The sequence below is a fragment of the Eptesicus fuscus genome, chromosome 8 (assembly GCF_027574615.1).
Source record: "Eptesicus fuscus isolate TK198812 chromosome 8, DD_ASM_mEF_20220401, whole genome shotgun sequence".
Lineage (NCBI taxonomy): Eukaryota > Metazoa > Chordata > Mammalia > Chiroptera > Vespertilionidae > Eptesicus > Eptesicus fuscus.
The window spans coordinates 40,355,994-40,374,540 of NC_072480.1; the positions used below are offsets into that span (position 1 = coordinate 40,355,994).

The window sequence follows — 18,547 nt, forward strand, 5'->3', positions numbered from 1 at the left end:
CCTGTAAGTAGATTATAACTCTTACTATGGCCGTTATGAGACTGCAGAACTCAATAGAAACTTGGGAGAGAGAAACAAATTAGAGAAGAAAGAACTGTAACTTTCTTCTAAATTAAGTAGAGGAGAGGCAGGTCCAGAAATCTAGTAATACATGGCTATTTAATTAAATCTAAAAATAACAGATCTTTGCTCTAAGAGCTTAGAAAAAAAGATTTTTTATGAATTTCTACAGTAGTAACAGACCCAAGGCATATTGTGACTTATTAAAATTCTTGATTATAATGTATATTATACATTTAATAAAATAAGTACATTTATTATCTAGTTCCCCATATCAAAGGTATATTTACATTCAGTTAAATTATACATTGTATTTTATTCATAAAAGCACTAAATTAGTTATATATCAATATACTTTGGGTCCAATGAGGATTCCAATCCTTAAGAATTATATGGCATAGTGAATGATATAGTGATATGAAAGAATTTTGAAGACTAATATGTTCTGCTTTGCCATTTTATTCCTGTAAATATTGCTTCTCTACAGCATCAATTTGGGGATATAAATTTCATCAATTGCTGATGATCATGTTTAAATGTAGTCATCATAACCTATAAACAAATAAATAATGCCCTCCATTTACTTAGTGCACCTTTTTTAGGCTCTAAACTCAAATGCTTTCATCTGGAGCCTAACCATGCTTAGGGGGATATTACAGACTGCATTATAACACCAGTGTTTACATTTGTAACTCTGAAGTTTAATTCCTCTCAGAAATTCTTTACTAAAGATATATTAGACATATTCATAAAACAAATATTTCTCTTGAATATCTCCTCTGTAGCAAGCAATATTCTACACACTGGGATACCAAGGCGAACAAAAATGTTCAAAATTTTCCAAGGCTGTTTGTATGCATGTCTACCACACCATGCTTGGGACCCTCACAATACTTTGCCCAGGCACTTGTTGGATGTGGGAGGCTGATAATGACCTTCAAAGTTATGTCCACATGTTATAGAAACTGTGAATGCTACCCTCAAAATGTCTAGTGATTAAACTTCACAAATGGTTTTTATATATAAATATGTGAAAATACATACATGCCAATACTATATAAATATCACTGGTCTAAATAGTTTATATCATATTTGCTCTTTGAATAAGGCATTCAGGAGATTGTTATCTGTAATTTATAAATGAAGATGATCGATTCATTTATTTGCGCATTTTTCTGTTATTGTTACTTGTGAGTCTCCTCAGGGAATACAACACTTAGTTATTAAAAAAAAAAACACAAAAAACTTCTCAATATACAAGGCATATTTCCATACTATAAATTTTCCCCTCAGAAGTTGAAGTGTTTAATGGATTTAAAATATTGCAAATGTTGATAATACAAAAAGAGTTAGTGTGGATGTTGTTGTTGGCTATTAACATTTAGCATCAAAAATAAAAGATATAAACTTTAAAAATAGTTTTTTAAATACACATGAAAAAATACTTTGATACAATCTTTTCCTAAAGAGAATAATGTTTCCATGGGATTAACTAACGGTTAATATTGCCCTAGCCTCATACTGTTCCAAAAAGATAAAACTGCATTTATAATTTCTTAAATTTAAATATAATGCATATGTGCATACAATTACTTTATTTATCCTGAACACATATTGGTTATGTGCCTACAAGGTCACTGTGAGAGAATAGACATGCCCAAGAAACAAAACTATAAATTATTCATTTATTTAATTTGAGTGCATTTGAAAGTATTTAGGTAATAGATAACTTTTTATGTAAAATGCAAACATTTGGGACTCACTGAGTTACCTTTTAGTACTTATATAAAATTGTATTTCAAAACTAGTTTTCATTCTGTCCTCATAGATTTTATCATAAAGATAAAAATCAGAATTTGGCCAAATTACTCTCCTGGCATAAGAGAGGTCTATTTAGAATTCCTAAGTAACCCTTTCCTTAACTGGAAAATATACATAATTCCAGTTATTGGAACTCTGTTGCTAGGATGAATTTTTTCCAAACTGGTATTTATTATAAAAAATGATTTATGATATATGCTCAGTTCAAATGAATGTAGGGAGCACTACAGGAGGCACTGCATTGTGAAGCTCTACAAAGAGCCTTCTTTCTTTCATTGACTTCCACTGCTGGTTGCTATGGCATCTGGTGACGATCATAAATTTTGGAAATAATCACCATCTGCCCACACCCCCTTCTAAAGTTACACACAAGTCTACTTAAGCAACCAAAATAACAAACAAATAAAAATTCCATAAGCAATCTCAAAGGTGTGGGTTTTTTTAAACTTATTTATTCCTACTGAAACTAAAGCTCAAAATGGGAACATATCTCAAATAACTTAGAAGGAGATGAAGGTAATGTGATCTGGAATACTGTGTTTGATGACTCAAAAAGTGATTCTAATGTGTTGAAGAAGCATATTGAAAGTTTAAACAAAAATCAATGCATTTTATGAAGTGTAAGAGGGAAAAGTAAATAAACAAGTGAATAAGTAGATAAAATATACCAAAATAGATAATGTTAGAGCTGAGAAGACTTTTAAAAATATAAAAATAGTCATATTTTTTTCTGAAATAAATAGAGGCTTCCAGAAAAATATATTATTTAAGTCCTATGTTTAATTGTTGAAAAGAAAAACTGAGGGAATTATTAGGTTGATAGGTTTTTATAAATTTGTAAATAGTAATGAATTTTCTTTTTTATATATTTTTATTGATTTTAGAGAAGAAGGGAGAGAGAGAGAGATAGAAACAACAATGATGAGAGAGAATCATCAATTGGCTGATTCTTCCACGCCCCCAACAAGGGATCAAGCGCACAGCCTGGGCATGTGTCCTTGACCTGAATCAAACCCGAGACCCTTCAGTCCACAGGCCGACACTCTATCCACTGAGCCAAACCAGCTAAGGAAATATTAATGAATTTTCTATTTCACAGGATCAATTCTGGCAAATTTGAAAACAAATTTGAATCAGTTATGCTTTTCAAATGGTAATACTAGGAGTATAAAAGTACAAGTCAATGTTCATAGGTAGACTGTAATTTAAATCTTAGCACTTGAGATTTGGGGTGGGTATTTTCTTCTTTTTTTTTTTTTTTTCGGCTTACATTTTTTTTTTTTAATATATATTTTGTTGATTTTTTACAGAGAGGAAGGGAGAGGGATAGAGAGTTAGAAACATCGATCACCTGCCTCCTGCACACTCCCCACTGGGTATGTGCCCGCAACCAAGGTACATGCCCTTGACCGGAATCGAACCTGGGACCCTTGAGTCCACAGGCCGACGCTCTATCCACTGAGCCAAACCGGTTAGGGCTAGGCTTACATCTTTATTTATTTGTCTTACTAGTATTAGAAACATGATTCCCAAGTCTTTCAAAGATATTGATACGATAAATATACTATTGGAAACAAATTTTTAAAATTATAAAGTCACAAGTCAAAAATATAGTAGAAATGTCATCAAACTAGTTTGGCCTGGCCGGCGTGGCTCAGTGGTTGAGTGTCTACTTATGAACCAGGAAGTCGCAGCATGATTCCCAGTCAGGGCACATGCCAGGGTTGTGGGCTGGTTCCTCAGTGTGGGGCGTGCAGGAGGCAGCCAATCAACAATTCTCTCTCACCATTGATGTTTCTATCTCTTTCTCCCTCTCCCTTCCTCTCTGAAATCAATAAAAATACATATATTTTAAAAAACTAGTTGGCTTAATGTCAACAATATCGATATATAACTTTTCTTTGAGTTTAACAAAAATAAATAACACACTTCACCCATCTTAGAAAGAAAAAAATGACATATTTTTTTCTAAGAAAGTAACAATTATAGGAAAAGAATGTAGCAAATATAAATAAAGTCCTGGGACATAAAAGTCTATATATTCATGTTGAATCATATTTCACCAATATTCTAAGTTCTTCCTAGAAGAAACATGTTACACTCTTTTGAGAACTATAAGATTTCTTTAACACCATTAGATTTCTGGTCAATATTTTAAGATAGTCAATAACTCAAGGATGAAGCTATTCTATATTCCCTAAAATCTAAACCTCTCCAGCTACAAAAATGATATGTAAAAAGAGCAATCATATTAAATTAGGATAACATCATTTATGTGCAAGAGGCAAACTTTTGGCCATTTCAAATCTTTGGACCAATCTCTAAAAGTTGAAAGTAAGTGAAAGAGGCAATAATGAGCTCACACACCCTGACTTAAAGCCAGTCACTGAGCTCTACAGAGCGCTGCACTGTCCAAGACCCACTTTTCAATCCAGTTTACTCTCCTGATGAGCCTTTGTTTCCTCATCCTTCTATTGAACATGACTGTATGAAGTCTTTTTCAATATAATGCTTAATAAGCTTAAAATAATTTCTGGTTTCTGGGTTCACAAGATATACATAGAACAAAAGTTAAAAAGTAAATGAAAAGAAAAAAAAAAAAAGTCTGAGAACAGCACAACCATTGAAATAAATGAAATGAACCTAATTCGAAAATAAATGCCCATAAAGATGAGACGAGTTTAATTATCTTCAGTGTCCCGAAAGCCAGAAAGAGGCCTATCAAAAATAACTTAATATTTTGATTTTGAGTTTTGGCATATGATCACCAGTTATTCACAAACTCCACGTACTGTGAAGTCACTTGATGGTGTTAAATATGTGAGGTGTTGCTATCCACGTAACATGATGACACCATCTTATTTCATCATCTTTTTGGTAATAAACTATTTACTGTCTTCACCTTCAAAGTTTAAATGTTCGCTGAAAATTTTGAACCAGATATTTCCTTTTAATATGAAAACAATCTAGAATACTTTTCACTCATCAGGTAACTGCATTTATTAATATGTGACAGTCAACAAAAACTTATCAAATATAGAACAATGATTATTAAAAGTGATTACTTTTTTAAATCTCTAAAACATAGTTTATTATGAAATTTATTGTCAAAGATTCTTAGATCTTTCTTCTAGTACACCTGAGTCTTACAAATATTAAATATGAAAAGTTAAGATTTTAGTTCCATCTGGCTTCTGCACTACATAAAAAGAACAACAAATATTTGAATCAGGAAATTTTATCTAGTTAAATAAAAACCATTAAAACTTAAAAAAAAACCACTACCTATTTCATTTCTATATCTCAAATCTATAATTTTATTGTATTTAATTTTTATTTATGACAGTATTACAGATGTCCCTTTTTTCCCCCCATTAACCCCTCCTAGTCCTCCTCCACTCCCCACCCCAGGCCTTCATCACCCTATTTTCTGTGTAATCAGAATTTCAGGCAGTAAGATTCTGTTTGAGAAATATGACTAACTAAACAAATAGAAATAATGACACTTGCTTTGCAATTGGGTCATTTTCAGCTATTAATTTCATTTTCTATGTCTTGATTTTTCATCAGCAAAATCAGCATAAAAATGCAATTCTCTAAGGGACTTTAAATAATTTACTGTTAAGTTTATAATGTGGTACCTTACTGAAAAAATCAGACATATAAAATGAATAAATAGCTTCAAATTCAGCTCAACAGATGTTTGATAAAGGTCCACAAAGGTGAATAAACTGTTCAAATGCTACCACAAAAATAAAAATGAATTAAAACATTCATTGTTTTCAAGGAGCTTTCAACCAAATATGAAATTTGAAAAAATATATCCCATGATAATATTACAGAACAGAGAAAGACAAATGTTACAAAAGAACAACAACAACAACACACACACACAACATGTTGATATGGGAATTCAGAGAAAAAAGTGAAAATCCTAGTCCTTTTCTATGGCAATTATATGTTTATGTCTATATGTATATCTCCTAAATAAACTTCTATTATGGTGATAATTATTGCAAATATTATATAATAATGTCATCATCATTGCTATTATTTTAATTTGTTCACGGGTCTGGATGAAACATGGAAAGTGGAAAATGTGTGCAAGTGAATAAAAGACTTGATTAACACAAATAGTTATTTTTAGTGGAAATCAAATAGTTATTTTGCATGCAGCGTAACAGTTAAGTTGTTTATGGTATGAAGCTTATGTGGTCAAGGCTAGTCTCTTATACATTGTCAAAATTTTAGTAATAACCATCCTTCAAATGTTTCTAATGGAAATGAATTCACATTATAGATTGAGAGAAGGTAGGAGATGTTTCTATTTGACATTGTTACTGTCTTTTGTCTGAATGCATTTCAATCTATTTTGGAACACTAATGGGATGAGAAGTAAGCTTAGAACCTGGAGATAAGGGTTTGCATAACCACTGACACCTACCAGCTGCCTGACCTTGGGAAAGTCACTGACTCTCTCTGAGCTTCGATTCCTCAATAGGAAAACAGGGATAATACGTGGTTGTTTGATATTAGTGAGAGGATTAATGAGAATAACTTCTAGCGGTGGGCTCCAATAAGCCTCTTTCATTTTATTATAAATAAACAAATGATAACTATAAAGCAGTTTTGAAATAAATTTACCTCAGTAACATCCTAGTGTGAGCAAAACATAATCAAATGGGTGTAAATGTCTACATAAATATATATCATATATATTATTTATATATGCTATGGCATTAGCTGGCTTTCACTATTTTTTAGTATAAATAAGCACCCTCTTACCTGTTGGTGGAATTATCCCAGGAGACATGAGGCCCGGGACAGAATGTGGCATGATGTGCGAGTTCTCTGGGGAAGTGACACTTTGAGTCCTCTTCGGAGGCCTTCCAGGTCTAGAACTGAAACAAACAAACAAAAAATTTTTACAATTAAGCTGTTGTCTTACACATCATTTCAAAGTTGTTTCAAGTGGTAACATGGACTGTAAATAAATTTGTTTCAAGGACGGTTGCTTTTGCAGTTAGATGTAATAGACTTCCATCACTAATTAGATTACATGCTGAATTCATTTTCCTCATTGAAGATCAGCCACTCTTGATGCATAATTCATAGCCTGCACCTCGTTACCTGCTTCTTCATATTAATATCTATACACAGTTTGAATTGCCTCGTTTGCATATGCTAAAGTTCTGCATGCAGCCTTCAGCACGAAAATTATGCACTAACTTGTAATAATTATTACAGTCAGCCTGCTATTGATTTATGAGACTTTTAAAAACCAAATATGTGTAGTACTTGTAATGAATGATATTTTAAGGTTCTTCAGGAAATTAAAAGGCAATGGCTGCCTAAGGAAATGTTCTGCTTGTTTGATTTAATACTACAGTTAGCTGGGAGGTGGAATGAAAGAGTGATTCAGACCTATAGCACATTTTTCGATGATATGTTTTATTACTTTGCACTGCTAGCCTGATATCTAGATGATAAATGACAATACATATCTAATGTGTGAAAAGGTCTTGCAATTTCTTTATTTTTTGTCATAAAAAAGATAAGTCAAGTTATCATTTAACCCTTATTCTATTTAAATGAACAGCCCCACTGGGTTGCCTTACTTTTCATATACTAAAATACATTGGAAAGGTTTAGGATTATTTGTAGGACATCATTGAGAAACTGCCAGTATAGCATCTTATATCTGCCTTGAGGATAAATAAAAATACCTTGTGTTTGTGGTTTAGTAGTGCTTGTTTTTACATGCCTATTATACAAGATTAATTTTTAAAATTATAAATGCCTATTGTATAATATTAATTTAATAAAATAAAAACAGTAGGTGAGGAGGACACAAGTATTCACTATCCTTGTATGAGAATAACATGAATGTATGTTAGCAATTTTTAAAACAAACATACTTATCATTATGTTTCCACTTTCACCCTCTGTATCTTGAATGTGCTTTTATGAAATGCTTTTCCATCATTTATTTAGTCAATATCTGCTTAGATATATTGAAACTTCCAGATACAAACTTCATAAATTAGCATTTCCATGTTAGCCTCAGCTGAGGTTCTTTCCCTCATCAGAAGACTGGAAGATCTTACCTCTGTTATTTAATGTAAGTACTATGTGTGGTGATTCAATAAATAATTAGTGAGCACTTGTTTTCAAAGTAGTACATTGTGTAGGCTAATTTGGGAGAATGGGTTCTTTAGGAGCTTATTCCTTGGGAGAGTGGTGGGCAGGGGAGTGGGGACAACTTGGGGCACACTAAATATGGTGCAAGCTGGAATGTGCTAAGTGTCATAACAAAGTTGCAGTCTGATTACTAATTGAAAGTTAGGCTGGATGATAAGACTTCCATGTTGAGGGAAGAGAGATAAGGTTTCATGGCAGTGGGAACTTTAGAAGAGAATTCTGAAGGATGAGTTAGACCTGGAGAGAAAGAATGGAAGAAAAGATTGAGAGTGAAATGGAAGCATGAAATATACAGATATACAGGATTGTTTCCACTGGGCTGAAACAGGTCAAATAAGGTGAGGAACAGAGATTGATATGGCTACAGTTACTGCCTGGGGCCAGACCCTGGGGAGCAAGGAGAACATGTGTTTGTTTTGCTAATCTATAAGGGCACTCTCCAGCTTATTGTTCTGAAGTCTCTCTTTGGCTGCTTATTTTTATTCTTCATTATTACTTTTTATCCTCAGCTGGTCCTTTAACTCCTGTTACTTGCCTCAGGACAATCAACAACCTTCTAATGGTCTCCCTTCAACCTGACTGATCTTTCTACTGGCAGCAGTGAGATGCTAAGGAATTATGGCTAAATATATTCCTGGAGCCTAGATCTTGCTCTTGGGATTCAGACAGGTTAATGCCTATCATCTCTGTTTGGGTGTTTTAGAATGATGTAAGACTCCACTTGTCCAAATCTAAACTCAGCATATTCCCCATTAAAACCTAATCCTCTTTCCCTGGTTCAGTAAAATGGCACCTAGTTGATTAAGTCAAAAATCCAGGACTCAGCTGTCTTTTCCTTCCTTTGTACACTCAAAAACATCCCATTGAAGACCTCTGTAATCCATTCTTTGTTCTCTAGTCCCACTCCTATCTTCCAGGTCAATCCTTTATTTCTTATTTGAGCTATGATTATAGCCTTCTGAACTTTTCTAAGATCTACTCCAAACTTTGTCTCATTTGAAGCCTAGAGTCCAGAGTCAAGGCAACACTCCATATTACTCTCAGAAGGATTTTTCTAAAATGCAAATTCAATCATGTTTTCCATTTGCTTAAAAATATCAATAGTTTCCCTATACAATTCTCATTCCTTATCACAGCACCAAGATCTTCCAAAACTTGGCCCTTACCTACTTTTTCAAACTCACCCTTTCATTTGACCCTAATGAATTTCTAGCAATGTCATCAGTTGCTTTGTCTCCTATGACACTATCTTTATGGATGCTGCCTTCTTCGTCAGGAAAGCCCCTTTCTGCACCAACTCACTCCCATCCCCTTAATCATTCTTCTTACTAACCATGTCTAGTTAGTATCCTTTCTATGCACTATGAAAGCCCATGGGATCTGCCTATTTGTTTCACTGCCAAGACTGTATGGCAGAGAGTATATTAAATATATCTTTGGATCCTTAAAACTTAGCTCAGGGCCTGGCTCATCGTATGTATTTATTTTCTTTTTTAAATTTCAATTTTTTAATTTCATTTTCTTTTTATTTCACTATATGTATTTAAATAAACTTTAACACACAAGTTATGAGGGCTTTTTCCCAATTCCTGAAGTATCCTACCTCATCCATTCTAGTGGTCTCAAAGTTTCCAGGAAATGAAGAGTAAGACACAACAGTAAACTTTGGAATTCTGTGTCTACGGATAATATACACCAGAAGACAAGGAAAAGAGAATAGATGCATTGGGAGATCTCAAGCAAAATGCCATGGAGAAAGTGGGAAAGGAAATGGAAGTTAAGACTTATACATTTTAGCCCTTTAATTTGCTTTTGCCTTTAAAGAAAATGAAATGGTTTGGAAGCTCTCTATCATTCAGGCCACAGGAGCTGTCCTCAGGGCCCTTGCTCTGGAAGTAGAAGTCAGGCTGCTAAGTAGGAACACCTTGTTTCAAGTGTTGGTTAGAACAGACCCAGTGGGCTTTTTTCACCCCAGATATCTCCAGCCCAACCTATGACATTGCCCCCAATTCACCAATAGAGATTTACTGCTTTCGGGGTTATCTTGTGTGTTTTTTTTAGGTTTTTATTACTTTACCAGAGGCCTGGTGCATGAAATTCATGCACGGGGGCGGGGAGGGGGGTCCCCTCAGCCCGGCCTGCACCCTCTCCAATCTGGGACCCCTCGGGGGATGGCCGACTGCTGGTTTAGGCCCAATCCTGGATCGGGCCTAAACCGGCAGTCGGATATCCTTCTCACAATCTGGGACTGCTGGCTCCTAACTGCTCACCTGTCTGCCTGCCTGATCGCCCCTAACCACTCTGCCTGCCTGCCTGATCACCCCTAACCACTCTGCCTGCCTGCCTGATCACCCCTAACAGCCTCTGTCTCAGCCCGCCACTGTGGCTTTGTCCAGAAGAGGTCAGGTCTATCTGGCCTAATTAGTATATTACCCTTTTATTAGTATAGATGTTTTAAAGCTTTAGGATTTTTCAAAGCCTTTCTTTAAAATGAAAATACCTTTGATGGTGGTAATACCCTAAAGCCACCAGCTAACACCCAAATGAGGATTAGTTTAAAATTAGAAGAGAGCAAGGTCTTGGGATATATATGCAAACAATGGACAGGAATGGCAGGAAAGATTTGTAGGAAGTCAAGTCACTTACCCTTTTGCCTAAGAATAGGACTATTTGGAACCTTTCCTGGGAGTTATACCCAACTTCTTGATTGAGGGGAAGTTGGATTTTTTTTTCTTTTAACAAGACTTCCCTCTATCTCTTTATGACCTAGATAGTTTAGGTCTCCTTGGTATTTTACCCTTACCACTGTCTTGGTCACTAACTGCTAGAGGGTTTGATTTCAGGGGAGATGCCTTAATTGTTAAATATTTACAAAAATATTTAAATTACTTTCAACAGAGCTTTAGGGGACTTCCAAGAGAACACATATAGTGCTGTAGCCAAAAACACAGGTTGCATTGCCTTGACACATTGGGCTTAAATACTGCCTCTACCAATTTACTACAAGGTGTGGCCTAAATCAAGCTACCTGACTTCACAGAACATCTGATACAATCAAGGTATTTTTATAAGATGTAGGCCTATTTGCTTTGTTAGAAATAAGTTATTCTTGGGGAGAAAAAACAAACAAACAAAAAAAACAACAACTGAAAAGTGGAAGTGAAACAGCAAAAACATTTTCTTGTGAAATGATCAATTGTTCCAATAGTAACTAACTTCAAACCTCCTTTATCTACAACAGCAAGGAGCTCTACTCCAGAGAATCAGAACAGCTGAACTCTCCTAGTTCTAATCAAAGCAGAAGACCTCACTTAAATAAATTATTACCCTTAACAGCTTGAATGAAATCAAATTTATGACTTTGGTAATTGTTTTTGCCAGCTTCACACATGAGCCATACTGCAGCCCTTAAGTATTTTCAACCATCTGCATTGAAAGAGGAGAACAATGGCTTAGAGATGTCCAAATCCACACCTAATATCTCATTTACTTAGGAATCCACCCAGGTACACCCTTCCCTGCACTTTTGAATATAAATGTTTCTTTTCAAGATAGATCACTAGGTAGACTTCTCTCCTTACTTTACATCATTAAATATGTCTCATGTTAATTTCTGTCTCTCTCCCACAACTATATAATGTTTTCTAACTCTCCCTAGACCATTTACTGTGCTTATTGAGGGTGAAGTCAAAACAAGCTTAACAAAAGGAAACAAAAGTTATATGCATTAATAAGAAGCTAAGTGCATCAAAGAGTTAGAGGCATTTGACATTTCAGAGGGAAGGTACATTACAGATTGTTTTCAATCCCCAAACTTCTTCCTAGACATTATCTTCTGTTAATTTCTTCAATAGTTTTTGAGAAATTAAGTTCAGTTATCTTCCTGAGAGTTGGAGAAAAAAAAAAAACATGTATAATCCAGAGATTGTGATGGTTATAAATTGGGAAATGCCACAAGAGTTAGCTACCTACCAAAAAATTGGTTCCAAATCCTACCTGCCTAAAGAAGGGTTCCATTCAACCATTCAATTTTTTCATCCATTTATCTAAGGCAAGTAGATACTACTGTACAACAAGCAATGGTCTAGATATTAGAGTTGCAAAAATAAAAACACACTCCCTTCTCTGAGAAGGAAAATAAAATTAAATAGCCTGTGGGATAATAGTGCAGAAGAAAAATACATAGCGGCAAGTGAGCATTGATTTTCGTCTTGGGACAAAAACAAGCATTCAGGGGTGAAAGCAGCTTGCTCCATTAATCTACAAGAGTTCATTTGCCTTCTCTAATCTATTCACCCCAGGAAAACGCCAATTGTGTGTTTATATTCTGTAATTTTTTTTCTAGTAAACTGCTTCTACAAAGCCAAATCAAGATATATGAAAACTTTATATGCAGCGTGTACCCAAAAAAAAAAAAAAATGTATACATACTTTAATAGCTAATAGCCGATGGATGTTTATTTTCAGATTTAACCCATTGGAATTAATAATTATTCAAAGTCCATTGGAATTAATAATTATTCAAAGTGTGTGTACATTTTGGAGGGATACCTTGTATATAGTCAAATATATGTCACACATATATTCTAATTTCTAATTGGAAAGGTACAATTTGCTTAATGATTTAAATTCCCACTTGAACATTATGAGATCATGAAGAGTGATATTTATGAGAAATTTATGAGAAAATGTTTATGTTCTAAGTAAAGTACAAAAGCAGAATACAAACTTGACAATAAGGACATAAAAGAGTACAAGACAGATAGAGAAATTAAATTAAGTAAGCAATAAATATGTATAGAAAAAAAGAGTATGAAGAAACACTAAAATATTAGGAGGTATTATCAGTGGATGGAGAATCACATAGTTCTACATCTGAAGATTTTTAGTTTATCTGATATAAGCATATATTACATATAAAATATAAAAACAAATTTTAAAAATTAATTTAACATTACAGTGACTATGGCCATGTTTTTCAGATAATTCATTGTAGACAAACCATAATTCTGGCTAAATTTAATCAGTGCTTGAGGTTTATCTTTATCCGTAGCAGAAACCAGATATAATTTATCCTCTTAATCTTTCCTTTTCTTCCATTTCAGTTCTAAAATCTCTAATAAAAAGCAGATAATTATATGTAAAAAATTACCCTTGTGACTATAAAATTAATCTAAAATATGAAAAACACAAATAATCATTGATATCTTCTAAATTAAATTAACCTCATGAAATTGATCCATCGATGTAAAAGAATGCAAATGACCTTCTAAGATTAACCTATGTATATATTTCACTAAAAGAAACAGCTGATTTATAATCCTCAGTTTACAAATGGGTAGTTTTCCCTTAGAACAACCCTGTTAATTTGTTAGTTGAATATTTTTTGTTTGTTTTTTGAAAGGCATCAATAGCAATAATCCACGGAGGTTATGATTAGCATTATTTTCCTTTTGCATACAGTTGTGTTTGTTTTTCCTGTAACTGGTAAAACTTTAAAGGATAAATTACTTTTTTGCAATTATGACAAATGTGCTCATTTTATCAATCTCATATCCCAAATTTGTGTAGAGGTTTTGTGTTCGCTGTGTAGGTATGTGTCCCAGCCATGTTTAGTTCTCAGTACGAATAGATTATGAACTAACTCATCAAAAAGATGGTTTTCCAAAGTCACCAAAATACTGAATTCCATGGGACAGGCATAAAAAAGATCACCCACTGACATTTGAAGAGCACCCTAGGATTACTGGCTGAAGAACACAAAACACACAACAATACCTCAACTGTTTACATGGCAGGTGTTATAAACTGAATTGTTCCCCTCCAAAATGTATATGTTGAAACCCTAATTCATGTGATGGCATTTGGAGATAGAGCCTTCGGGAGTTAATTAAGTTTAGATAAAGACCTATCATTGAAGCCCTCCTGTGGGATTAGTCCCCTTATAATTAGAGACACCAGAGAGCTTGCTTGCTCTCTCTCTCTCTCTCTGCCATGTGAGGACGCAGAGTGGAGGCAGCTGTCTACACACCATGAAGAGAGCCATCAGCAGAAACTTACCATGCTGGCATTTCCAGTCTTCCAAACCATGAGAAACTAAATTGCTGTTATTTAAGCTACCCCATGTATGGTATTTTGTTATGGCAGCCTGAGCAAGACTAAGACAGCAAGGAACTCTGTACATTAACTAAACAAATACAAATACACAAAATTAAATTACCAGTTAAAATAATTAAAAATAAAATATTAAAAAGGTTCTGTGCTCATATTAATTTGGGAAATGTCCATTGAACCTATTAAACCTACATATATTTTGTGGAAAGACTTTATAAATCCCCAATGATTTTAATATCTTTGTTTTGTGGGACAATTTCTCAGAGCTTTCACTATGCTAGTATCTATATATATATAAAAGGCTAATATGCTAAGTGTCAAACCGTTTGACTGTTCAACCAGTAGCTATGATGTGTACTGACCACCAGGGGCAGATGCTCAATTCACAAGCATGGAAAATGGAATAGACTGATGAATCTCAGAGGGATGGGAGGAGGGGAAGGGTGGGAAGAGATTAACCAAAGATCTTATATGCATACTAGAGGCCCAATGCATGGATTCGTGCACCAGTGGGGTCCCTCGGCCTGGCCTCCAGGGACCAGGCCAAAACTGGCAGTCCAACATCCCCCAAGGGGTCCAAGATTGTGAGAGGGCACATGTCAGGCCAAGCGACCCCACAGGTGCACGAATCTGTGCACCAGGCCTCTAGTATATTATAAATCTCTAAGAATGTGGTAAAATAGGCATTTGCTATTTTATTTTATACTAGAGGCCTGGTGAATGAAAATTCATTCACTGGAGGCGGGTCCCTCAGCCTGGCCTGCCCCCTCTCACAATCCAGGAGCCCTCAGGGGTGGGAGGTGACCCGGCAATTAGGGAAAGGTGACACCCCCATCACACCTCTGCTGCTGCTACTGCCAGCAGCACAAGCCTCAGCCAGCCCTGGTTATCTGAGCCTCAGGTGGCCCTGGGTGGCTGGGCAGCTGACATCCAAGTCTTGCCTACACCTTGGGCCAGCCCTGGATGGCTGGGAGGCTGAGGGCGAGTCCAGCTGCACCATGCACCTGCCAACCCCCCACACACCTGCGGGGCTGAAAGGACTGGGGGATGCCGGCAGGGCTGAGGGGACTGGGTGCCGCCATCTTGTGGCTATGGGTGCCGCCATATTTGTGATGAGGTGATGGTCAATTTGCATATTCCCTCTTTATTAGATAGGATTTATTGTTTTGCCAGGAAGCTTGTTTAGAGATGTGTGCTCTTAAGAAATATGTTATTCCTAAAAGTATGATTATATTCAAATTATGGATATTCCTCATTTCTCAACATTATTAAACTATATTTTGTGTCATACATTGGTCACATGACAATTGTCACATGAGAATTATTTTCCAGGGACCAGGAAAGCAGCAATTCACATATTCTAAGTGTTGATATGAATTGGTAATTGCTCAAACACAAGGTTAAAGTGGGTAAACTGAAATCATCACTAACAAAAATCAGGAGTGACAGTAGCTACTCTGGTGAGAAGAAATAATGCATCTGATTGCAAAACTCACACTATGTAGACCTGAAATTGTACAGGAAATTTATTTGATACAAAACCTGTTTCAAAGATCATTGAAAAAATATCTAAATATCCATGTAAGTTGGAGTTATTAAATACTGAATGAGAAAATACCACAAAATAAAAGTTAAAACAAATTGGAATGTGACTAAGCTACTCTTAAGCATTTGTAGATAGTTGTTAACCATTAATGATAGTCAGAACTATGAAAGAGAGTTCCTGTTTGACAGGTTACATACCTGAGATAACCTAGTGCTTAACATTTGAAGTCCTTTTCTCCATTGTTAGAATCTCTACATTAATAATATTAAGTCCATGAAATATATTAGTTATATTAATCTTATAATTAATGTATTAATCTTTGTTTAAATTGCTTAACTTAGTGAATATATTTTTATATTAATTTTTATCAGGAGTCTTGAAATATTCTTGCTTCCACTTAAATTATTTACTTACATCAATGGCAAATGACACCTTATAAAGTATATCTAGTGATTAACCAGAAAAATATGGTCATGTTTTATAAACATTTTGTGAGTTTAAAAAACAGCTTAATGTAACTGAAAGTTTTAATTAAAGAAATATCAATTTAATACTATTTATTTTAACATTTCTGTAGCATGCAATATACATTCACGTGTATGGTATTTTCCCCAGAGAGAACACTGTTTATAAATTTCATTTAGTGACATGTTTATCTAGAGAGCTAAATATTTTAACCATTTAATCAACATAATTTTCTCTTCTTCCCATAAGCATTCCAAGCCATACATGAGTCTACCTATACATGTCTTTTTTACAATTATCAGCAAAGACTAAAATCCCCGAAGGGACACATCCGAAATAACTGAAAACAACTGTAAATGCCTTTCTTAAAATTTTTGGAGGAGTTAAAACTTTATTGGCTTTGCCCTCACCGTTCGTCTCATAACTCAAAATCATATTCTACAAAATTTAATATTAAAATTATTCCAAGTAAGACATGGGAATCTCTAAACCAATCTTTCATTCAAACTATGGACTCCATAGTCACAAAGAAAACATTTTATTCTTGTAATTTGTCTATTTGAATTTTAAATGACTAGGCTTTCTCTGTAATTACCATCAGCTACATTTTGTCTGAACTAAAAGCAATGTATCCAGTCTTTCATTTCACTGGCACATGCCATGACCCTGTTCACAGTGGCCCTGGTTAACTATCAATCTGTTTTTGCAGATCATCTTGAATTTGGTCCAAAAATACACCCATTGTTTCAATGTCAAAATAATATCTAACTGTCCTCGGTAAGGTATGCCATTTCCAACACTTTCCAAAAGTTTTCATTTTATTTTAGATTAGTACATAATGTTTTTAAAAACTCACAGTTGTGTACATTAACTAACTGCTAGGCACTATGTGATCTCACTCTTTTAATGTTCCTAACAAACCTTTAAGATAAGTATTATTATTATCCTTATTTTACTGATGAGGAAATTGAGACAAAGTAAAATGCCTTACTCAATATGCCACACCTAAAAAGTAGTAGATTGGGCTTGGGTGGGGGTAAGGATGAATAGGCAAAGCACAAAGGATTTTTAGGGCAGTGAAAATACTGTGTGATACAATAATGATGGATGCATGTTATTGTACATTTGTCCAAACCCATAGAATGTAAAACTCCAAGTGGGAACCAACCCTAAGGTAAACTATGGACTTTAAATGATTATGTGCCAATGTAGATTCATCAGTTGTAACAAATGAACTACTCTGGCGGGGAGATGTGGATAATGGGAAAGACTGCATGTGAGGGGGCAGGGAGAGTTTGAGAAATATCTGTGCCTTTTGATCCACTTTGCTGTAAACCTAATACTTGCCTAAAAGAATTGTCTTTTTTTTTTTTTAAGTAGTAAGAGCCAGGTTGTGAACAAAGGCAAACTGGTCCAGAGATCAAGACGTGAGCAGCATGCAACCTGCCTCTGTAGTATATTTGTTAATTTAGTCAACAAATATTACATGTTAATGTGTCTGACCTTACAAGGTGTGTTGAAAATACCACAATGATTTGTCACTGACTTCAAGTAGCCCACAGTCTATTTTTGGAAACAGATATATAAAGAATCACAAAAAAAGAAAAAAAAATCCTGTTAAATACTGCAGTACACGTTCCACAGGAGTGTTGTGGAAATGTCAGAGTGAGGGGGACTCAGAAAAGATTAGTGTGAGTAAGCAGGAGTTAGTTAACTGAAGAAGAGGAAGGGGTGCTAAGTAAGGAAACATCCACAGAGGCACATCCCCCTTACACACACACATACACATGCACACACGTGCACGCACACACACTTCTGTAATGAAATATTGAATTAATCAAACCCACGCTCATCTTTTCTTCCTTATATGGTATTACAGTCTAACACACAATCATTTGCATTTTGTTTAATTGATCATACTCATCTTTCCATATTATCTCTATACATCTGACCTTAAAAAAATGTTAAGACATGTGGCAGGCACCATTTTTAGTCAAATGTCTTTAGGATATTATGATTCATTTAACTAGTTTAAACATATCTTTGTTTTTATGTTTTAGTTTAGGAAAATTGAAACCCATTGGTGTTATATAATCAACTGTGTAGATAGACAAAATCTGACCATAGCCAGGAAGTAATCCATCTCCCTTTCAATATTTTACTTTAACAGGGGCTTGTATCCATGACAAGGAAATTAATTTATGATGCAACAGTTTTATTTTACTTTTCTATAATTATTATCTCAATATTAATCACAATTGCTACTATATAGCTTTTTAATTTGCAAGATGAAAGTGTTTTGTAAGGAAAACACTATCTCTAACCAACAATGAGGAAGGA

General features: G+C 34.7%; 1 protein-coding gene across 1 annotated transcript in view; it reads right to left on the minus strand.

Moving 5' to 3' along the window:
* Nucleotides 1-18,547, minus strand: part of DACH1 (dachshund family transcription factor 1) — a 432,819-nt gene that overhangs the window by 243,972 nt on the left and 170,300 nt on the right. The window contains exon 2 of the mRNA XM_008144064.3: nucleotides 6,667-6,782. Coding sequence (XP_008142286.2) covers nucleotides 6,667-6,782 — 116 coding nt within the window. The remainder of the gene's footprint in view (nucleotides 1-6,666; nucleotides 6,783-18,547) is intronic.